This window comes from Sebastes fasciatus, chromosome 2 (genome assembly GCF_043250625.1).
Source record: "Sebastes fasciatus isolate fSebFas1 chromosome 2, fSebFas1.pri, whole genome shotgun sequence".
NCBI lineage: Eukaryota > Metazoa > Chordata > Actinopteri > Perciformes > Sebastidae > Sebastes > Sebastes fasciatus.
The window spans coordinates 15518698-15543201 of NC_133796.1; the positions used below are offsets into that span (position 1 = coordinate 15518698).

The following is a 24504-nucleotide window of genomic DNA, read 5'->3' on the forward strand; positions in this document are numbered from 1 at the left end:
ACTGCCAAACAGGTGAAATATAGAAGGATATTGTGGTTTTAGCTGACGTGTGTCGCCTCACTGTTTTGAGCGATGCTCGTTCATTAGAGCGAGCACAAGCGCGAGCCTGACGCTGACTTTCGTTGACTTAACGGCCACAGGTGTCGCTGTTAACATGCATTTCTGAATCTTACAAACAGTCCCTTTAAAGGAAGAAAGAAAAAAAAAGAAGAAAAACACGGCTCTCGGACGGGAGCCGGCTCTTATCGTTCACTTAAAAGAGCCGGCTCTTTGAACCGGGTCGTTCGCGACCAACACATCAGTAACTCGTATGGGTCCGTAGAGTCAGAGCAGAGAGAGCAGAGAGAGCAGGGTTATAGAGCAGGTTAGAGGGGATCTGTGGGTTCAACTAGTGAGCAATCTCTCAATCTCTGAGATCACCACAACACAGACATGTCGGGGGATAACGAGGAAACACAGACTGCGGAGGAGACACCAGTAGACGACAACAAGGTAACTATGGTGACTGTGTTAGCAGCTTTAGCAGTAGCTGTTAGCTTTGTTAGCTGTAGCTAACGGTTTATAGCTTACCGTTAACTTCTATTCGTCTTATTGTTGACATATTAAGCTGCTAAGCCCTTATGTCATGTGTCAAACTATCATAACGACATCACGTTACCGTTTCTGTCGCTAACAGCGGATGAATGTTTCGGATGGTTGGATGTCAGAGCTAGCTTAATGCTAACTCGCCAAGCTAACTGTCATGACATTCACACACACTGTAAGACAGTTATCTCTCCGCTGCTAATGTGAGTTAGCTCTCTGGCTCCAAGCCTAGTTACAGTCACGTTACAGTCACGTTATATCTTCTATAACACTTTAGAAAGTGGATCACCTCTCTAGGGAGGACGGTCTGCAGGACAGATAATAATGCACACAGTGCACTTCAGACTAAGCTACTGGAGTTACCCTGCACTATACTCATTATTAACAGTCTCTTCTGCACTATACTCATTATTAACAGTCTCTTCTGCACTATACTCATTATTAACAGTCTCTTCTGCACTATATTCACTTTTTAATAGTCCTGTATCACAGCTGTTATTCTGCACTATATTCAGTTTTAACAGTTTTCTTCATCTCCTTGTATTTTTATATCTGGTATATTGTTTTGTACATTGCACTACTAACTTTTTTACTGCCTTTATACTAACATGTTTTGCACTATGGAACTGTGATGCTGGAAACTTGAATTTCCCTCGGGATCAATAAAGTTACTATCTATCTATCTATCTATCTATCTATCTATCTATCTATAACATTCAACACCAACACATCTGGAGATACCTGGTTTTCACTGGATAGGAAGTAACTAGTAACTAAAGCTGTCAGATAAATGTAGTGGAGTAAAAAGTACTTTAATTACCTCTGAGATGCAGTGGAGTAGAAGTATAAAGTAGATTAAAATGGAAATACTCAAGTAAAGTACCTGGAATTTGTAGCTAGATTCAAACACAGACTATAGATTACATTAAGATCTGTGTCGAAAAACCCACAAAAACAATTACAAAGACAGCCTTCTATCACCTGAAGAATATAGCAAGAATTAGAGGACTGATGTCTCAGCAGGATTTTGAAAAACTAGTCCATGCATTTATCTTCAGCCGACTTGACCACTGTAACAGCGTCTTTACTGGTCTTACTAAAAATTGGATCAGACAGCTGCAGCTGATTCAGAACGTTGCAGCTAGAGTCCTCGCTAAGACCAAGAAAGTGGATCATATCAGTCCAGTTCTGAGGTCTCTACACTGGCTCCCTGTCTCTCTCAGAGAATTGATTTCAAAATACTCCTGCTGGTTTAAAATACTGCTGCTGGTTCACAAAGCACTAAATGGTTTAGGGCCAAAATAAATTTCTGATCTTCTGCTATGTTATGAACCATCCAGACCTCTCAGGTCATCTGGATCAGGTCTGCTTAGTGTCCCAAGAGACAGAACTAAACATGCAGAAGCAGCATTCAGTTTTTATGCACCAAATATTTGGAACATTGGAATATTTGGGTAATTTGGCAGTAATTCCAAAGAAATGTCAAATGGGTAACTTGCTAATTATCACCTAATTACCATGAAACTTGCGGACCTGTAAAATGAAGTGTTACCAAATATAGTCATGCATTAAGGTTACATGATATATTCCATAATTCTACCGTCTGGTACCACTGACTCAGTGTTTACAATTTTAAAGCTTTCTACTTATATTTCAGAAGTGGCAGACAAAAAAAACAAGTGGCTGGTAGAAATGTTTAGTGACCTGCCACAGTGGCAGGTGAGGAAAAAGGTTAATTTCTGACCCTACTTGCCAGTATTTCCTTTTATCTTGTTTATTTGGTAGGCTAACATTAGGTGAATATTTAACTGCTTCTGTGCTTCTCGTAACCGGCTTTGTTAGAAATAGGCAGTTAACCATAGGTCTTATCCAGAAATGTTTTAGTAAACGTTTGTATACGTTAGTAGTCAAAAGGTCTAACATGGAGCCAGATTATCTCTATATCGCAATGCCATCAGCTGACAAATATTTCAGTTGGAGCCTGGAGGCACCTGCTGATTGTATAATCTCTTGTTGTGCTTGCTGTGGGTTTTTTAGCAACACGTTCCCCCATTATTTCGATGCCTAATGCTTCTGCTTGTTTTCAGGATGTTCAGGACAAGGTGATCAGTCCTGAGAAGTCAGAGGAGGCTAAACTGAAGTCCAGATACCCAAATCTAGCAAATAAACCCGGGGGCTCTGACCTGCTTCGCAAACGCCTCCAGAAGGGGGTGAGTTATCTCTTTGTGTTTGTCTGCTAAACATTCAGAGTTCCCTCAGGTACAGTCTCTAAAACCCACTGCTATTTTTTGTTAGTAATGTTGCACTTACACTCAGTCAGTTGCCAGTTTAAATGGTACCTAAACTAATGCTGTTCGACAAATTAATATTAACTCAAGGTTCACTTGCTGGAGTTTTCCACAGTATATTAATTACATCAATGAGAACAATCACAATTTTGAAAATACCCTTCAGTGTAACACAATACAAAATAAAAAACACCACAAACTGCAGTCTCCACAATGACTATAAAGTTGAATCAACACCTCTTAACAGCTTCAACAAAGCCTGAACATTATAACTTTCATGAAGGTAGGATTTATTGCAGGGATGTTTACCTAGACTGTGTTAGTTTCTGCTAGCTATGCGACTCATATAGATTGGTGTATAATAACACTGTCTCCATATATTTTACCATGAGTTATTACACAGCTTTGTTGAATACTTGATTCTGATTGGTCAATCACTGCGTTCTACGGTCTGTTATTTCTTTATAGCAGACCGTTGCTATGTATAACAGACCGTTGCTATTGACGCAGTTCTGATGTCGGACTCTGGCGGACCATTTTTGTATCAAATTATTGATTTCTTAAATAAGTAGCCGTGTAATAAGCGGGATAATGTACAGCTAGCGGGTCATTTTTGTGAAATAAATCCCGTCGCAACGCCCTGTCAGGGTTTCTTTCAAAACAATGACCGGCTTGCTGTACATTATCCCTTACATATAATATTGTGATTCTGGTTGATGATGGTTGGTAATACATGGACATTAGTGCACCATCGTGACAAACGACAATTCATTTTTCTCAAGTAATAATACCAGCAAACATACTGGGAGAATTGTCGATACTGCTTTTGATTTCGATGGTCAAAATCGTGACACCCCTATTTCCTTCCTTGTAAAACATTTGCAAAGTGTTCTTATCCATGTTTACTGACTAGCAGTCTTCTTCTTCACTATCTTTGTTGGCGCATTTCTACATTTGTTGGTGAGTTACCTCCACCAACCGTTAATCAGCAGAATAAGAACAAATGAGAAAATGATGCATCCCGTCTCCAACATGCTTATGCGTGTGCGTGTACGATACAGACAAAACGAGGACCCACTCATAATAACGCTGTTCCATAGCGCTACTAGTGGTCAAAAACTCCACAGGGTACCCTTAAAAAAGATCACAATTCGTGGCATTTGCTCTCTTTACCATCTACTTAAAATAAGCGAGTAAGTCTTTAAACACGGAGTTAAGATAAGTACTTTTATTATTCTATCAAAATCAGCAAACCTGTATATGTTGCATACTGATACAATGCAATGTAACAGTTCATTCTTCATAGATCACACTTTAAAATTTGAATCTTATGTCTCTCCACAGCAAAAGTACTTTGACTCTGGCGACTACAACATGGCTAAAGCCAAGATAAAGAACAAGCAGTTGCCGACAGCTGCGCCAGAGAAGACCGAGATCACAGGGGACCACATCCCCACCCCCCAGGACCTGCCCCAGAGGAAACCTTCCCTGGTGGCCAGTAAACTGGCAGGCTGATGCACACACAGCCTCGACAGCCCCTGCAGTAACCTCCCAGCCCTAACCTTCTCCGCTCAAGTCTCAGAGCTGTAACATTACCTCCCCCACCCCTCACAGTATCTCTCCCCTTCCTCTGCCTTCTCCCCACCCAACAGGAACCCACACCTAGCACCCGGAGAACTGGCTAGTCGATACCTTCAAATCCTGTTTATTTCTGTTTCCACCCCATCTGGCCCTGCCTCTACTGCCTCCTATCCTTGTTGTTTTTCCCTCGGTACTTTTTATTTTCTCTTTACATTAATGTAAGATACACTGAATGACGGGAAGTCCAAGTGTGAGTGTGATGAGCGGGTTATAACGCCTCAGAATGACTGATACCACGGTGTTTACTGACTGAATCTGAGTCTTGTATGGTTAGAGGGCTTTAGTGTGAATATCAGGATCACTTAGCTTGGAAGTGTGTGTGTGTATATACATATAAATATATTTCCTTTTGTGTGGCACAGGGGCAGATGTCAGCCTTTTAGAAACATTTTACATCAGATTTGTATCATTCACTGTATGTCCTTATTCTAAATCATGCTGTCAATATGCTTTCGATTTACTGAATATAGTAATCCAGAGCAGAGGCCAAGCTCAGTTTTGTTAACACTTTTGATTGTGAATCATGGGAGGAAGCTGTACTAAACAGTGAAGGCCAGAGTGTGGTATGGAACTGCATGTGTGACGCAGGGCTCCCAAAGGCAAACCTCACTGAGCTTTATTTTAATTCATCAAGGTGCGCTGAACACAGACATTTACACAGGAAGCTCAGGTGCGGCGTATCAGCACTGGGTGGCATGTAGATAATGCATTCAAGACAACTTTGAGGAGTGAAAGAGGAGGAGATGTTGCTTCAGTTTGAACTGCTATGTTATTGAAAGTTTGCACTGTATTAGTGGTGTGCCATCCATCTCAGTCAGATGATGACAGTCTTCTCCTTAGGTCAATATTCCTGGCTACAAGTTGTCATGAATGGAACATCACCATGCTAGAAGACGAGGTACAGGAGTACATGGGACCTAAAAGCTAAATTTCTGTCAGTAGGGATCAGTCTTTGTGTCCTGTATGCTGTGTGAGTAGACTCAATTTCAAATCAAACATGTACTGGGAGCAGCTCTTGGCAATGGGAACAAATGATGTCATGAATTGTGTTCAGACTTGAGAAAAACCCTTCTATACTCATAAGTTGAAGTAGTTTTTATCTTAAAAATGTCCCTGGCCCTGTACAGTGCTTTTCCAGGGTCTTTATTGACTGGATGAAGTTTACCTGTGACGCAGTAAATCGAAGCTAGCACAACATCCGTCTGAGCTGTGCATGTATATCGCTGCCCTGCTGTCACTTTGTGCCATTTTGTTTTGTAAATAAAATAGTTTTGCACAAATGTTTAATTGCCGTGTGTGTTATGTGGACTTTTTGATGTTTGGGACGTATTTTATGTTTAAGGTGTAGCGCTGCAATGATTAATTGATTATTTATCAACTATTAGATTAATTGCAATTATTTTGATAATTGATTAATCGGTTTGAGTCATTTTTTATGAAAATAAAAAGTAAAAATTCTGATTCCAACTTCTTAAATGTGATTATCAACACTGATCAACATATTTCACCATTTTCTGACATTTTATAGACCAAACAACTAATCGATTAATCAAGCAAATAATCAACAGATTAATCGACAATGAAAATAATTGTAATTGTTGTAGCCCTATTAAGGTGCTCTCAATTATTTAATCAATGCACACATTTGGCCACAAAACAGTTTTATCATATTAATGTCCAAAATTTACTTTGATGAAGAAAACTGTGCCTGTTTGTCTTCATCTTTGTCTTTTTTTCTCATGTTTTGAAAACTGGCTTTAGGACAAACTTTCCCTTACAGTTTGTCAGACTTTCATTTTTTGTTTCATTATGTGGTAAATTAGGCAGTTTTGTGGCCATCAGTAATATAGATGTCAACAAAAGGGGGCACAAAAATCATCTGAACTCCAGTCAGAGGCAATCCAGCACCACAGTCAATGACACAAGACTAAAGGAGTTTAAACTTTAGGTTTTATATTTTCCCTTTATAACTAAACCCCAATAGTTGCACCAACAAAATAAAATGTCGGAAATTACTGTTGAATCTCTTTTGATAATAATTGATTATAATTTGATCATAAGCATCCTTTTACAAGCACATTGTTGTTGCATTATACTGCAAGGTGTTCCTGCATTTTACCCATTCAGTTGTTACCTTGCCACAAGAAATAACATTTTGGTGATTCATGGACTGATTATTGCTTCTTTTTTAGTTATTTATTTATTATTGCAAAAACTTTGCTGAATTAAAGGGAATGCTTTTTTCTATATTCTTATTTTTTGGTTTAATGTTTCTTTCTCTTCTAACAGAATGTATCAGTGACACATCATACATATATAATACATTAAGTACATCAATTCCTTATATACTGATATCCCAGCATGTACATATATTAATGAATGAATGATTTATTATTATTATTATTATTATTATTATGTCCCTAGAATAAATAGAAATTGATTGATAAAGATGATTCTGGGGGTCCACAGCTGAGGGCCCTCACAAATTACAGTTCGATCATTTTATTTATTTACGAGAGGGTGGAGTTTGTAGTCATGAAAGACAGCCAGATAAAACACAGTATATTTACAATTAAATAATTCGATTCATATTGAAGCCATGTTGCTAAAGTAAAATGAAATGTATTTATTTTTTTGTTTTTTTAGGAACTACGCTGTTTGGCGTAAGAATAAAAGAACTCGTGTTTTTTGTTGGTGTATTTTCAACTCGTGACCATCGGAGGGAGCAGTATGTTCCTGAATTTTACCCATTCAGTTGTTACATGCCACAAGAAATAACACTTTTTTTGTGAGTCATGCATTGATTATTGCTTTCCTTTTTTTGCTTAAAGTTTTTCAAATTACAAATATAATAAATTAAGTACACTTAATTTAAGTAAATTCCTTATATACTGATATCCCAGCATGTGCAAATATTGTACATACATGTAAAATAAAATGGAAAAAACATAAAAATAGGGATAGTTTATATATTATATTATATTATCATTCTATGATATGTTTATTGTCAATACTGTATATACTGCTCCTATTTTTATACTTCCTTCTATTTAAATGGTTCATATTTTGTTTCACTTTGTTTAGCTCTTTTTTTACTGTGTTAGCTGATGCATCTTGTATTTTGCACTATCCCCTTTGCTGCTGTACACTGCAAATTCCCCCACTGTGGGACTAATAAAGGAATATCTTATCTTATTTTACCTTATCTTATCTTATATGAGTTATTAGAGGAGAAGTGAGAAAGGGGTAGGGAAATATAAGGTTTACTTCTACCTACTCCTTTTCGGACACTATTACTCTTGTTTTGTTTGTTATTATTTTGTATTTGTTTTTATTTATTTTTATGTTCGAAATAAAGTCATTCATTCATTATTATTATTATTATTATTATTATTATTATTATTATTATTATTAAAACTGAAATATTGCCCCTAGAATAAATATAAATTGATTAGTAAAGATGATTCTGGGAGCCCTTAAAAAAAATAAAAAATGAATATTTTTTTTTCAGGAACTACATTGTTTGGCGTAAGAACAAAAATAAACCATTAATGTTTTTTGTTGGTGTATTTTCACCTGTTGACCACCTGGAGGCGCAGTGCTCCACGCGGCAGCAGCAGCAGCAGCACTACTGTTTGGCTGAATCATTTCATCCATTGTACCCAGAATGCAAAGTGAGCTACAGAAACCTCAGCAGCCTCAATGCTCCTCCAGGTTATCATGGCGATAAGAGACACATCTTACCCTTGAGTTGAGCTCCTCTCTGCAGCAACAACAAAAGGATTTCCTCCTCCTCCTCCTCCGCTACTTGAGACACAAACACAACGATGAGTCTTCATGCTGCCGGAGGTTTAGCCCAGACTGGAGAGAAAGGGCATAGCGTGAGAGAGGACAGAGACACCGCCATGGCAGCGTCGGAGCTGTATACAAAGGTAAAAACAAGTGCATTTATATATGTATATATAGTTGCATGAGAGCATGTCTGCTGAACAGGATGTTTTAAACCACAGAGAGAACATGCTGCTCTGACAGCACCTTTTAAATATAACATTAGCTAGATATTAGTCAGTGAAATGGGTGCAGCTGACAAAAAAAGACAGATGCAGTCGTCCTTTTTCATGCATCCTGCAAAATCAGCTTTATTAATGTATGTTTTAGTGTCATTTATCACCTAAACTATATATTTACCCTCCTCCTCCTGGGGCCTTTATATATATTGTACATCATCCCCCCACTGGAGGCTATATGGGATGATGCAAAGGCGGTGCCAGCCATGATGGAGGCAGATCTGGTGTTTTTTTTATTGTTTTTCAACCATAATATTTACTAGTTCAACCCTGTGCATTCACATTTGTGTTAGCTGTTTTATTATTATTATGTCTCAGGTTTATTATGACCCAGTTCTCATGATGGTGTGAGCTGAGTCCTTGCAGGTTTGGGTACCACTAAAGATGCTGCGATGACCGCCGCATCCGGACAGTGTAGCATCCTTTAGCATCCCCGGATGTTGAGACTAGTAGAGGCCCTGAAAGCCTCACTATATACAGCCCCAGGATGCTCACTGGAGAGAATATGACACTACTGCTGCTGCTGGAGGAGGACTCACAAGGTCATAAGTGCTGCTGCTGTATTTTCTGTGATTGGAAAACCAGCACAATAAAGTGTGTGTGTGTGTGTGTGTGTGTGTGTGTGTGTGTGTGTGTGTGTGTGTGTGTGTGTGTGTGTGTGTATGTGAGGGAGAAGGAGATGAGTCACCCATCCCCCCCCCCACTATAACAGCTGGTGTGTTCAGCTTGAATAATAAGAATAAGAAGATGAAGGTGGTGGTGAGGAGGAAACGTGACAGTGTTTTGTGATGACGATTGTTGTTGAAATTCTTTTTTACATCTGTACTAAACAGCAGCACTGCAGTGTATTTGTAATTTGCACCGCTCTACTTTCATGCTGATGGAAGTGTTTTCCCGCCTCTGTTGTCTTAAGTGCATATTAGAGGAGCTTATAGACAAAGTGGACGGAGTCTTTGGACCAGATGACAGCGATTTGAACTCTTGTGTCAGCAAATGATCTCCCTGCTGTTGGCTCCTTGGGGTGCTGTTCTGTGGCTGATACTGACCTCTGATCATTAAGGAGAGATGCAAACAAAAAGGCATCTTGTTTCATTTAGTGCTGAAACTGTTCGATTAATCTATTAATTGATTGACATAAAATTGACCGTCATTTTTCAAAGCAAAGCAATACTTCACTGGTTCCAGTCGGCTCCAGCTTCTTAAATGTGAATATTTGCTGATTTTCTTAATCATCTTAATTAGTAAATTCAGTATTTTTCAGTTTTGGACTGTTGGCTTTTTTTTTTTTTAAAACAATATTTTCTGACATGTTATAGACCGAACTATTAAAGCAGCGGTAGGCCAGATTGGAGCAAATATGATTTAAAAAAAAGTTATTTTTATAAAACGGTCACTATATCCTGACAGTAGTGCATGAGACAAAATGATGTGTCTCTGTGTCCTCCAGTGTCCTCCGGTGCTCCTGATGAAATCTGTAAGATTTCACAGACCAGAGGAAAACAACCATCAGAGCCGAGCTGGAACCTTGTAGTGTACTGTTTAGCTGTAAAATGAGAAAGTTTGTGACCCGGCAGCCACGTTGAGATCAGTTGAAGAAATACCAAGCATCGCCCACCAGCCAGAGCACAGCCAATAGGAACGCTCTCTCTCTCTGAAATGACCTGTGATTGGCCAAAGTCTCCCGTCAGGGGCTAGATTGTTTAAAGCCTAAAATCAGAGCCCATAAGGAGGTGCAGAAGTCTCTCTGAACACGTGAATTACAATATGCTGAAAGGTTATTATGGAATTTTTTGCCCAATGATGCCAAAAACGTTGCCTACTGCAGGTTTAAGTCAACGACAGTCAGCGTCCTGTTGCTCGTGCTATGTAGATGAGCATCGGTCAAAAACAGTGAGGCGACACACACGAGACTGAACGTGACTGACAGCTAAAACCACAATATCACTATATATTTCACATGCTTGGCAGTATTGTTAGCTTACCTGTCCAATAGGAATTTTGCCAGCTCGGGGTCCGCTTTTGCTTCTGTGGAGTTTGTGTTGGAGTCTGAGTTGTGGTGAGGGCTGGTTGTTTGTTGCCGCAGGGGACTCCATTTCTAACCAAACGTTAGCTATGGTTGCATACTGTTAGCCCTGTGGCAGAGCTGAAGAGAGGAAAGGCACTCGTGAGCGTAAATGACGTCATATCCGTTGGATTTTCATGGAAAAAACGGCCCGCAACCTTCACATTAAAAGCAGACCTCAGGCTGACAGAGGAAACCCAGAAAGTTGCGGAAGGTCTAATTTTTTAGGTTAGGGTACAACCTGTTCACGCATAGGTCAAATAAGTTTGTTTATATGTTTGTAGCTGGGTGCTAGCAGGTTGGTTGTGCTTTTTGTCTATATTAAATGTCCTAGTCACACGTCATTCAGTGTCCTTCAAAATGCCTTTCAATTTTCAGGATATCCTCCCAGCAAACAAGTTAGATTTTTGCTACAGAAAATGTGTCTTTCTAATGGTCATGGTGGCTTTAAATGAATGAAAACCACATAAAACATGCTGGTCTTACATGCAGTATGATGTCTGCATTATAAATTCAAAACATTTAAGGGTTGCTGCCTACTTTGTGCTTTCACTCTCATGTGTTGGGTTTGGCCAAATAGCACCTAGGTGAGAAATTACAACCAGTCATCAATGAAATGCAAGTAGATTTTGGCAATTAGTTTCCTCTGCCAGCAGGATTTGCCGTTATTCCATAATAATCTGGTTGGGTGTTAAATGGTTTTAATTGTAAAGGAATAGGGTCAAATTTGGATGTACGTGTCCGTGTGGCTGAGAAACACAAAGTTAGTTTCTGCCTTGAATGGTCCCGTGTGTTTCAGAAGTCAGAACCCTCTCTGTGATTTACTTTTCCAACACATGGGTGGGAAACACTCTGCCCTTTGTGCGTATGAGTCAGCCTTATAGAAGCTTATTGAGCGGGTCTGAGCTGCTTGGTTAACATACACAAACACACACACACACACACACACACACACACACACACAAATACACAAATACACAGATAGCATCAGATTCTGCTCCAATCTATGTTTGGCTCCCATCTGACCTGACCGCCAGTATAAACAGAGGTGAGTCAGAGGTGAGGGCAGATTTTGTAGGTTGGAGGAGAAGGACGAAGCTACAGTTGTAATCATCAATCGCCAATAAAAAAAATCTGCATTTTTTTAATTAGATTTATTCAGTCTGTTCCATCAGCAACAAATCAGGATCAAATAATGAATGTGAATGAAACAGTGCTGTGTAAAAAGCAGAGATGGAAGAGAAGGAGGATATTGTCATGGAAATGAAAGTGAGGCAGTGCTCCATTAGATGACTCACAGATGGAAAGGCTATTCAATGCACAGCCCATGGTTTCAAAAATACATACTGCATTAGAAGGAGTGTTTGCTGTACCCCGACAAATGCGTATACTTTATTTTTAGAATTACTAGACTCAGCTTGACTCTAAATTGCCCGTAGGTGTGAACGTGAGCCTGAATGGTTGTCTGTCTCTATGTGTCAGCCCTGTGATAGTCTGGCGACCTGTCCAATGTTAGCTGGGATTGGCTCCCACAAGAGCTGCAGTTTTGGAGATGCTCTGACCCAGTCGTCTAGCCATCACAATTTGTCCCTTGTCAAAGTCGCTCACATCCTCACGCTTGCCCATTTTTTCTGCTTCCAACACAAAGTTCAAAATGTTCACTTGCTGCCTAATATATCCCATCCACTGCCAGGTGCGATTGTAACAAGATAATCAATGTTATTCACTTCACCTCAGGGGTCTTAATGTTATGGCTGATCGGTACGTATATTTATATGAGTCTCATAGTGTGCTTCAGGGATGACGTATTTTTGTAGGCCAACCAGGAAGTTAGCATCGCCTTGGTTCCCTCGACAAAAAGCCAATGGGATTGTTCCATTGGGTTTTAGATTATTGCAGAAAATAAACTCTGTGGCAAACACACGTTTATGATACTTGCATGTTTTGTTCAGCAAGATAATCTTCATAATTGAATACCACTTTTATGATTTTTCAAGTGTAAATGCAATCACCAGAAGTAAAAAGCTAAACATTGGTCTATAAATGAACTAAACAACGGTCGCATAAACACGAGTATACACTACGAGGCTGTAAAGCCGGACGCCTTTTTTAAGATACGTAAGGGCTTCAAAATTCATGAGTGGGACATTTACTAACATATTTTATATCGGAGAACAAAATTTTAAAATCTCTTAAGCTTGTGTTAACCACAGACCTTGTTTCAAGCATCTAACCAAAAACTCATTCAAAAAACCCTTGACTTCCAGAAGAGGGAACCGGAAGTGCTAAAATGCTAACTCAGGACAAGAAGAGGTAGTCTACTTACTGTATTGAGCACTGAGGCATTTGGATCTGCCAGAAAAATCAGTTTTATTACTCTACTGCTACTTGAGGAGACAATGGAGAGAGGAGGGGTGGGAATTATAGGTTAAGTACATTACTATAATCATTCTGTATTACAATACAGACACTTTTAAATGATGTGATTATATTGCAAAAGACTTACCTTCATTACATTAAGATCGTTGGGTTAACAGATCAGGAAAACAATACAATATACAGTTTTTCATAAAGCAGGAATCATTCATACACTGTATGTACTGTATAGTCATTGCACTGTGTGGTGCTTTCAGGTTCACATCACTCTACAGACCTCTGTGATGAAACAGTATGTGACAAACTGCATAGTTAATCTTTGCCTCTTCAATTCACGTACACACACACATGCTACTGGTACACATGTGCCATTATTCATTTGTCAAACTGGCAAAAGGCTAAACTGCCAGTAAGCTGTTCCACACTTGAAATGCTGGCAGCAAAGGAAAGATAGACCTCTGCTGCCTCCGAATCACAAGAAAGTGCATCACATTGTTGGTCCTCTAGTCACACTGCCTGGATCCTAACCTAAAAGAGCTGCATGTGGTACAGTGATGGGAGACTTCAGGATAAATCCATAGACTGTATAAAATATGGACGTAGTCTCCGTGACGTCACCCATAGGTTTCTGAAGAGCCATTGTGAAGCTCAAAGCCGTCGCCATCTTGGCAGTGACGACACAGCCTACCTCAGGCTAATCCAAACATGGTCAAAGAGGTGGCTCAATGGTGGAGCTGAGGTGGTCCGGGTGACGCAGCAGAGCAGACAGCTAGCAGCTAGCTGTGGTTTCTGTGGTTGAAACTTTGCATCATGTTGCACATATGGGCCACACCGTACTCAATGATTTGAGGGAGTGAGTGTTGTCATGAGCAGCTGATGGAGAGGAAAGCACCTGCTGTTACATCACTTATTAGGGTGTTTCTAAAAGCACAGCATGCTTGATTGTTTGAGCCCATAGAGAGCAGGGCAACAGTGGTTTTCTGTGCTTTAGTGTAAATTTATATCCCTATCCCTAATGTTTGATTGCAGCATGGCTCCATGTCATGTCAGTTGATTGGTCGGTCTTTCCACCACTTTAGTCCAGACCAGACCTGGGCATTAAATGGCCCGCGGGCCGGAACCGGCCCTCGTGATGATTCTGCGTGGCCCGGGATAGTCTCGGACAAACCACACAATTTTACTTCCGAAGCTAAAAAAAAACAGTAAAGAAAATAGCTTTTATTTTGAAATGCTCTTGTATCGTGAGTGTGCTTCTTCCTGTCACACTTGACATTGATGTAAATTGACGTGAGTGATGTTTGAAGTAGCGTCACCTGCTGAGGCGGCACGTCTATAATAAGTCATGGACTGCTAAGTATTTCTTTCACGGAGGTTGGCGGTAAAGCTGTGTGCGTAGTTTGCAACAAACATGTTGCTGTATTCAAAGACTAGGATTTGTTTGGCCCCCGGCAACAATCAGGGTTTCTCATGTGGCCCCCCCAAGAAATAGAATTGCCCAGCCCTGGTCCAGACTGAAATATCTCAACAACTATTGGATGGTTTGCCATGAAACTGGGTACAGATATCCATGATGACCAGAGGATGAATCCTACTTTTGTGTTTTATTAACCTTTCTTCTAGCGCCACCATGCAGTTCACATTTGTGGTTTTCAACCTTTGGATGGAGTGCCATGAAATGTGGTACAGCCATTCATATTTCTCTCACGATGACAAATGCCTTACATTTGTTTGATATCTGTATACATTTCATATTATAGCATAGTAGTTATAAATATGTCATGGAAGAGGTCAGTTACACTTTTATGTGCCATATCTTGCCTGAACTGCATCAGGTGGCGAAATTTTACATGATCTAATGTGGTTTATTTTTCTCTCCCCGGCTCTATTTGAGAGCATGTGCATTAGATTACTGAGATAACCTGGTTAAAGTAATTGCGCTAGTCATGTTGTATATGCTCTGGCATGTAGTCGGCGCGGTGCTGTCCAACACAGACAAACACACCAAGGGCAGATTCACAGAGGAGAGCTGCATGTTTATCACTAAAATAGTGATTCTGACTGTTCAGTGTGACGGTGCGGCAATTAGTTCTTTTAATGATTTGGGGAACAAACCTTTAGCAGCTTATTTCAACATCAATTTCAGACTGGTATCGTAAAATAAATTAAATGCGTTATTGTTAGACAACACATATAGGTTTAGTAACTACAATTTGGATTAATGTTGTTTAATTGAATTAATTGTGCTTCACCTCCTATAAACTAAGAGGATATTTTCAATCCAGCGTATAGGAACAAGACTCAGACAGTTGTTGTTTGGAGCCATGTTTGTGGTAAAGTCCTGTTTACTCACTGAGAGTTTTGTCTGCCTCCCAACTCGTGATCGAGAAAGGAAACCAGGATGTTCGACAGACATCAGGGATAACCAATCATTTGTCACAATTGCAAGGGACTACGGTGAACGTTGCTTGTGTCTGCAGACACACTGGGAAGGTTTCATCCACCAGTGAGCTCTGGAGCTCAGTGCTCGATCAGCTAGCGTCTGGTCTTGTGGTATGAACGGCTGGAGGCATCCAGAAAACCAGCAGACTCGCAGCATGAGCTAGAGACTTGATAAATAGACAAGATGAACCGGGAGTTGGAGTATATGTTTGTAGAAGTAAGTTCATGCTTCTTTTTAAGCTTTCAATTTTCATCCCATCTCTCCATTCATTGAGTAAGTAGATGTATCTTGTGAAATTGTTTAAGAAGATTGACTTGGAATCGAATGAAACTATGGGATCTGTTGAAGGAGAACCTACTTTGTCTTTTTGGCTTTTAGGTCCTTTGATAAGTGATATCTGATATCTGTAAGTTCTGGTCTTGAATTTGGTATATTTGGCCTCTTTAATGTGCAACATGGAGCCCCGGTCCTGACACACCCTTCTTCTGTAGAAAAAAAGTTACCAGCAGGGCGGTAATAAGTCATAATAGAGAAGCAACAAATCTGATTTTAGCCTGAGCTGTGTTTTGGTATCTGAATAGCAGTAAAATCTTTGTTTCCTATCAAAAACACTGGATGTAGTTTGTCCCAGATTTTGTAAATTCATGGCTGCATATCTTGGTTTACAGCGCAGGACACAACTCAGTTGACTAGATGGGGAAGCAATATGTTCTCCTATTGTATGATAATTGAGCAGCATGTTAGTGTCCTATTATAGCCTTATAAATCATTTTCCCACAGGTTACCTGTTTGCTCTAGCATGTTGTAGTATGTTGTACGTAGCAGCAAGGGGAGGGCATTTGTAGAGAACCGAGAAAAACGTCTCTCTGAAGAGCTGGTTACCTTAGCATGGCTTATTCTTCATTTTAATGTTTGCATATCTTTTCCGAATTCCCTTCGCAAAGTCCCGCCCCTCGAACGCAGACTGGCCAATCATAGCGTAGCATCGGCCAGCCTCGACCAAGGTACGACAACTATCATCTCTGCTCCATGGTTAAACGTTGTGTAATAGCGATACTCTTTAACCGGAGAGGTTAGAAGGAGATATCCGTTTCTGAAACGTTACGTTTCTTACGTAAAAACCTGTGAAGCTGACATAAGCAGAGTGCGTTAGCACATCATTAACTAGCGTTAGCACCAAGCTACTGAAGGTCTACTGAATGTACACATGCTGCTTTTACTTTTTAATTTCTGTAACGATGAATAAAGACCTACCCGGCTTTACTGGAACAGTGTTGTTCCTAATTTTCATTGTCTTCTGTCTTTTACACCGTGATCTGTAGGCTTTAGCTTCTATCTTTATCTTTGTAATCTGTTTTTGCTGTATGACATCCTGGATATATCCTCAAACTCAAATTGTAGACTCTTCTGCCTGCTTCACTCTGAAATCGTTTTTTCTTTTTTTCCAAAAAATAGATAAGATTTATGCAGGGAGTGTATTTAATGACAGTGTGGGCACTCTGGTAACTCTGACGGCTTGATGGAGTAGCAGCGGGGGGCGGGGCTTAGTGAACGGCCAATCGATTGACTATTCAGGCCCGTTATCTGGTATAAACATAAGACAAAAGTGCAGCTGTGTGCTGATTCTCCTACCCTGACATAACGTAGAGAAGTGAACTACTCTACTCCAGGAGACAGCTCTGACTAAACTAATGAGATTAGAGGCTGAGCATCGTCACAGCTTCTTAGTAAGCGACCCTGATCTTTGGCAATCTCTGGACATTGGCACGCTAGTTGATCCTAGAAAGGGAAAGCCATCGGGTGTAGAGAAACTAGCATAGTTTGTTTCCAACCAAACTCTCCAGCAGCACTGAGGTCTCTGTATCTTTACTTCATGCTGCGTCTGCCCAGCTGAGCAGCAAAACAGCAGATCCTCACATGAGTGGCATCATGTGACGAGGCCTCTGCAGCAGTCTGGGATTCCATTGACGGCTTTACTGAGAATATGTGAGCAAAACACCCCTTTCACATACCACTGCAGCTGTCTAGGAAACAGTCTCTGCCAGACCGTGTTGTAAAAGGTTTTCAGGTTTATTAATTTATTTCCACTTGATTCACTCTTATGATTATGTGTCCTTCACTTAATTCCTCTCAGTCTTCTATAAAGTTAAAAGAGTTATTTCACTAAGACCAGTTCACAACAGAGCAGAGGAGTGTCATTTTATTTGAGGAAAAGCTATGTGGATGATAGGGCTGGGACGATACGCCTATCTCCCGATTTGATACTGACACGATACTTGGGTTCCGATTCGATATGTATTGCGATTCTACAAGTATTGTGATTCGATATTACGATTTATTGCAATTTTTGCTAACTTTTTTAACACTAGACCATGGGAAAAAGTTGAATCATACACTTCTAGGGACTTTTACTTTGGAAAATATCTAAATTGACAGTAAGAATGTTTGATATTCAGCATGTATGTAGTCAGAGATGTCCTGAAGTCAAATATATCAGTCATTGTCAGGCATTATTTATTAAAAAACATTCCAGCATCCCAACAAATTAAAGAATAAAGACATTTCCCTCACAAATTAGTGGTATTTTCTTTTTAATTTATAAGGGACATGTAATGCTTTATACTTCTGGTGAATATAATCCAATCAATTTTATTTGCATATATGTATTTAGTATATACAGTTCCCTTTGTTAACACCTTATTTTGAAAACCGAACGTAGTCACGTGTGTATACTTCCGCCAACTTCGCCAAGTCCGTCGCTGGCTCTCCCATCAGCTCCGTTCTCTTTATAGCCGGCTCTAACGGGGCCGTTTGAATGCATTTAACATAAATGTCAGTATATGGGTGCTCTACAGTTGTAGCATCGACTGATTTGACCACGGAGATGCGAGTGGCGGCTGGCTAGACCGCACGGTACCACAATACAATAACATTTCCTGTCCATGACAGAGTTAGCATGCAGCTTTAGCCGTGATGTCTAGATCTGCTTTTCCTGGCAATGTGTGAAAAGTGTTTTCATACTCTACTGTATCTGTAGTGTTTACCACTTTGGATTTAAAATGTGATGGTGTTCAGGTCGTATCCACGTGGACCCCTCCACCGTTTTCTGCTCTGTCGTATCTGCTGGTTTCTGCTCGCTACGGCCGGCCATCACGTTACTCAGACAACAACAATAAAAGCGGTAACTTCCTTCTACCTCCGCATAGACTCAAAGGAAGCAAATATATCGTCTGATAGGTGTTCATTTATGGGGCTGGCAGTGTGAGTGTGAGCAGGAGAAAGCCGTCGGAGGGTTCAGAGGAGTCAACGCAGGCCAGGGTGACTCCAATCCCAGAGTGAGAGCTCAGAGCTCAGTATTAGCAAGGTGAAGTTCCTCTAATCTGCTGTTGACTTTGTGCAGATTTGTGAACACTTGTCATGGATGCCCCGCCCGCCCGCCCCTTGGTTACAGCCCTACACCACCAACACACACACTTGCACATATACTGTATACACACACTCTCCCAATGCCCCGATCTCTGCGACCTCCAGACCTCAGTCTTCCTCTGGCAGTGGTGTTGCAGCAGAATCAAGAGTAAAGGGGGGTGAAATGAATAAGACTTTCACAGCATCTGCAGAAATTTGCTATTTTAAACATTGAAAACAGCCTTTCTGGTCACCTTTCTTCATAATAAGAGATTACAATGTTGTGGCACACAGTTTTGGATGGAATGGGTTTAATCTCGTGTCTTTATTAATGTGAACACATCCCATAATTATGTTTCTATCGGTGGCTCAGGACAAGAATTAAGACAAGTAGAAGCTTTTGTCATCGTGTTAGCGGTACAGTGGCAACCTGTAGCCATATGTGAATGTAATGAAATCTCGGTGTAGTTGACTGAAATAAGATTAGCGTTGTTAATGTTGAATTAGCCTAATCAGGTCCTGATCCTTTGTCTCAGTTAAACCAGGATTAGCATCAGCCCAGCTTTGTACCTTAAAGAGCAGCCTTTTCCCTGCTGTGAACTGACCTTCTGGCAGCCACAGCGAGGGAAAGTGTAGAAGTTAATCATTTGAAATAAAAGAAATTGTTTCATTGAATACTTGATGTGTCAGAAAACACAGTACGTAGAACACTGGTGTTGCTAGATCAGTAGATCAGCACCAGTGTGATCCATCGGATGCATGTGTTTCTCATTTTTTTTTTACACTTAGATTTTTTTAGATCTTTTTTTAATGTCAAAACATAAGTACAGAACAGCAACAACGGGGGGTCTTTACTGCACTTTGCATATGATTTCCCATGATTGTCAAAGCAGACAGTAAAAGGAAGGTATATTACATTTATAGCAGCGAGTATGAGCGGGGCAAAAACGCAATTCCAACAAATATATTATCCATTTTGTCCATCTTGCAATGCATAAATCATCTCTTAATCTTAGGAATGTATTTCCGTCTCATGAATCTCTTTAATGATTTCAAGCCATGTAATCTACTGTAGGTGGATCGGCCCGGGTTATCTGCCATTTCCTGTTATTCCTTCTGGCATATGATGCATGTTTATTGTATTGAATTAGTGAATAGTACACCAGCTGTCTGTGGGAATCCCCTATGTCTTGAATACTACACTGATATCTGATAGCATTGTTGTAATTTGAGTGGTATCAAGTATTTGTTCTATTACTCTGCTTTTTGACAGAGAATATTATACCATCGTATCACTGTTTCACACTAAATTTGAGCTCTTACAAAAGACTTATCAAGTTGCATCATGGGAAATGTCGGATCCAGTGTTTTTGGAGCTTGACCCATATTAAGGTTTATCGATTTATCGCACGATATATGGAGATGACCTCGATCATTTCCGCTGACCTCGATATTGCCTATTATGTTTACATGCATGTTTGTTTACATGTTGTTTACATTAAAACAATGTCACCAACATTTTAGTCAACATGATGCCAGAATAAACAGCAGGGTTACCATTATAAGACTTGGGCATTGTGCAGACATTGCTCATTTTTGTTAATAGAGCCCGAGAGTCCATTTTATTTATTGTTTTGGATATGTGGTTTTATTTTATTAGTTTTATTTATTTTGAATATGTTTTTTGATTCCAATTCCACTGTCTGAATCTTGTATAAATAAGCTCTACAAAATGGCAACGAGGTGCAGCGTTTTGTTTTTTTTCGTTGCGTCTGGCTGCTATGATACTGAATATCTGCAGAATGTAAAAATGTGTATTCTTTTAACCTCCACTGTTGCTGTTCAGCACTTGTAGCCTACATGTAGGATGTGTCTTTATCTTATTTGACCCCGGCTGGGTAAAGAGTGACAGTGATGAGCACAGCGTTTTATCCACTCTCTGCAACCAGAAAACAACACCAAGCACAGCGCAGAATAGACGCTGAGCGCCTCGCCACGCTGCTGCCGTTTGTAGCATAGTGTAAATACGAGGTGCTCCTACTGCAAAGAATTAAAAAAAAAAAAAAAAAACGGGAACATAGCGGTTGTGGCAGTTAGTTGCCATCCCCTGCGGTTGGCTTATCAATAGCATTGTATTGCGGTTATTGGAACAGCCCTAATTATATTATTATATAAGTGGCATAAAAAGTGGTTTTTAAAATGACAATAATGTTGTTTATCCCAATTATTTCTGAGACGATATATCGTCCAACAAATTTATTTATCATGACATGCCTAGTCAGGATATCTCTGCCACTGATGCTTACATTTTGACAATTTATTTTTTCTTTAATCTGTCTCTTGTGAATCCCTCAACCATAGAAGTCTTTCATTCAGCGTAACAACCAAATCAGACGTCACTTGTCTGGATCTTCACTGCCTTTTCCTGGAGTTAAAAAAAAAGCAATTAAACGTATGCTCGGGGCGGGATCACACTGAATACATTGAATTATCACCATTCATTTCAAATGAGAGCATCTGCTACTGATTGGATGCAGATGGCAGAACAAGGTGCTGCATTGTTTGTATGCATCTTCTCCATATTGTAATTCTGATCTGTTGAACATAGCACAACTGTTTTTCTACTTTTTTTCAGTTTTATCATTATCTTTCTCCATCTCTGAACCCTTCTAGTGCAACACAAGTTCATCACATATAGAGAGCATGTGACCCTCACACCCGTTGCCCTGAGCTAAAGGAAACAGGAAATTACAGATTTACAAAAAGCAATTTAGCAGCTCGAGTTCATAGACAGTGTGTGTACACTGTACACTCATGCATGCGGCATATGTTGGGCGAGCTCAATGCAGAGGCACTTTAGTCATGTGATTTCTGACATCACAGATGCTCTGACGTCTTTGATCCTTTTTCGTCACCCTCTCTCCTCTCCGCCTGCCGCCCATAACTCACCAGCCCGACCATCATCCATCCCTCTGCGAGGCAGACGGAGATGCTGCTCTCTGACTCATCACATTTTTCTCTCCAGCTTTCAGACGCTCCTCTCTTCCAGCTTGTGTTTCATTGTGTTGCATTATGTCCTTGAAACAAATATCTGTCTGTGTGTGTGTGTGTGGTTGAGTGGTTGAGTCTCATCCTTCATCTCTCCTCTGTTTTCTAAACCCAGGAGACATTGTTGGTCTATAAATATGATTCATAGCCTCTGCAGCTGTATTATATTGCCTGTCTGTCTGTCTTTTTGTCCCATCCACAAGATTGTGTCTGTGTTTTGGTCCAAGAGGAAGAGAAAGAAAATAAATGTGCAGACTGGCAACGTTAACTAATTCAGGATAATCGTGTTTGACACCTACTGACGTGTGAAACAGGCGTGTGCGGTTGATTATGAGGATCAGGAAGTGTGCTCAGCAGCGCAGTGATGTCTCTGTGAGGTGTGATGCTGCTCAAAACTCGCTGTTGCTATTTTTAGCCTCTGTCCCCCTCCTCCTCTCCTCCCTCTCTCTCTCTCTATATCTCTCTATGTCTGTCTTCCTCTCTCTTGCCGTTGCTAGGAGGCTGGCAGCTGGGACGGTCTCCTGTGGGGACCAAAAAGGTGAAACCACTAACGAAATGGTGGAATGGGAGGAGTGATAGAGAGAGGCAGGCATAGAGGTTATGTCTGTATGTCCTATAATTGTAAATTTAAGACAGTTTTATCCACTTTGTTTCCACTTTAACCCTCTGAGACCCACATTTTTTGTCTTTTTTAGGGGGGAACAGGGAGTCTTTAGGGGAGATAGCAGGTCAGCAGTAGGGTTAGGGTTAGGATTGATATCATTTGTTACACAGATTTGGTGCTAAATTTAACAATTTTTTACCACTCTTAAATTGATAAAAAATCCCTCCAAAATACCACATTAAAACACCAAGACCTTGAGGAACACCATAGAAAAAGCCATGCTGTGATTTAGTATCAAAAACCTTTGACATTTGGAGATTTCTGCAAGAATTGCATTTTTTGACGATTGAATGGTGAGCACTTCTGTGCTGGAAACTGCTCAGAAACCCCCTTATTGTCAGTCTACCTAGGAAAAGCCATCCATCCTCTGAATGCTCTAGGTCTCTAGTTTGTGGCTGTAAAGTTTCATGAGGCTGTGATTATCCTAGAGGTCACCAAAGGTCATTTTCTCGCTATATGAAATGGCTACTATGAGGACTAACTCATTGGATCCAGTCTCAGCTTTGCAGTGAAACCCAATTTATGTAATTCCAAGACTGTTTAGGGACCCCAGTATGCAGAAATATTCATCACACATCACATCATTTTAGTGTCGGCGAAAATAACACATTTATACTGCATGCAAGCAACTGCATGGTTTTTGCCCAAAACTGCATGTGATTATCATTATCATATTAAGTGGGCATGTCTGTAAAGGGGAGACTCGTGGTACATATAGAACCCATCATTCACATATCTTGAGGTCAGAGGTCAAGGGACCCTTTTGAAAATGGCCATGCCAGTTTTTCCTTGCCAAAATGACGCCCTACTCTGGAGCGTTATTTGGCCTCCTTCCCGACAAGCTATATTATATTATCAAGCTGACATGACTGGTACCAATGGATTCCTTAGGTATTGTAGTTTCATATGCTATCTGGATCTTCACTCTAGCTCTAAAACTGAACTTCCCACAGCCTCCGAAAGACAGTGACGTCGGTCGGGAACGCGGGTCTCAGAGGGTTAAGTAGCTTTAAGGTGCATTTTCCTAAAGTTTAGTTTCATATCTTTAGAAACTTTGGGAACCCCACTACCATTTGAAATAACAATCTGCTGGTCTGAACAATGTTTGGCTGCACAGCAGAGTTGTTTGTAGTGACTAAACAATCTGTAGCCTGGAGGTGGTTTGAACAGCCACAAAAAAATAAAATGAAAACCAAGAGCAACAAAATGTCTTTCCTGAACAGTATCAAAATGTGCAATTTGTTAATTTTCTTTCATTCTTTGTTTCAAGAAAACAAAGACGTGCATTGGGAAATATTTTGTTGAACACGTGACCATAATTGTCTCCTTTTTATAGATGTATATGACAGCAGCTGTCAGTTTCGGCAGGCAGATGTAGACCTAGAAGGTATATAAATAAACTATTCAGTGTTTATGAGACAGTCGGCATTACTGCACAGGTTGTTTATTGGCAAATGAAACTGCTTATTACAGAAATTGTCTTGAATTTAAATGTTGATTGATTCAGTCGTTGTCATTTAATCCATCGTAAGTGTGAAAAGAAGACGTCTCTAACTAGGAGGGATATTTCACCTCATGGGTATGTTAGTTGTGAGTGTTTGTGTCAAACAGAGGTGAGGTTGTGACGCGTGGTTTGGTCTTGCTGGTTGTTAGTCTTCCCTTTTTAGCTGCTGTTTGATTCAGCAGACACACACATATAGACATACTCTGTATCTCTGTCTGTCTCACTTTATATTTTTCTTTTCTTTCTTTGGCTGTGCACATACAGCTCACAAGCAACACAGTTCTCTCTTATCTCTCTGAAAACTGATAGATAAATAAGCCGGTACCGTCCGATTTATCAGCTGGTATTAGTTTATCGTAGATATATTCATATCACTAATGTGCCAGCTGATAATTAACAAGAAATTGGAGTACAGAAAGGCCAA

At 40.2% G+C, this 24504-nt stretch overlaps 2 protein-coding genes across 4 annotated transcripts in view; both read left to right on the top strand.

Moving 5' to 3' along the window:
• The first annotated feature begins 309 nt into the window (after positions 1 to 309).
• Positions 310 to 5794, top strand: arpp19a (cAMP-regulated phosphoprotein 19a). Its single transcript, XM_074610880.1, has 3 exons — positions 310 to 492; positions 2673 to 2795; positions 4218 to 5794. Exons 1-3 carry the CDS (start codon positions 433 to 435, stop codon positions 4386 to 4388), a joined length of 354 nt encoding a protein of 117 aa, XP_074466981.1. The 5' UTR covers positions 310 to 432; the 3' UTR covers positions 4389 to 5794.
• A 2400-nt stretch (positions 5795 to 8194) lies between these two features.
• myo5aa (myosin VAa) overlaps positions 8195 to 24504 on the top strand; it is a 70577-nt gene continuing 54267 nt past the window's right edge. For all 3 annotated transcript variants that reach the window (XM_074610910.1, XM_074610891.1, XM_074610902.1), the window contains exon 1: positions 8195 to 8446. In XM_074610910.1, coding sequence (XP_074467011.1) covers positions 8342 to 8446 — 105 coding nt within the window. In that variant the 5' untranslated portion in view covers positions 8195 to 8341. The remainder of the gene's footprint in view (positions 8447 to 24504) is intronic.

Bases quoted from the DNA above. Each gene is read 5' to 3' on its own strand.
- arpp19a (XM_074610880.1), top strand. From the start codon at position 433: ATGTCGGGGGATAACGAGGAAACACAGACTGCGGAGGAGACACCAGTA. The intron at 493-2,672 runs GTAACTATGGTG...GCTTGTTTTCAG, and splicing joins CACCAGTAGACGACAACAAG to GATGTTCAGGACAAGGTGAT. The intron at 2,796-4,217 runs GTGAGTTATCTC...GTCTCTCCACAG, and splicing joins GCAAACGCCTCCAGAAGGGG to CAAAAGTACTTTGACTCTGG.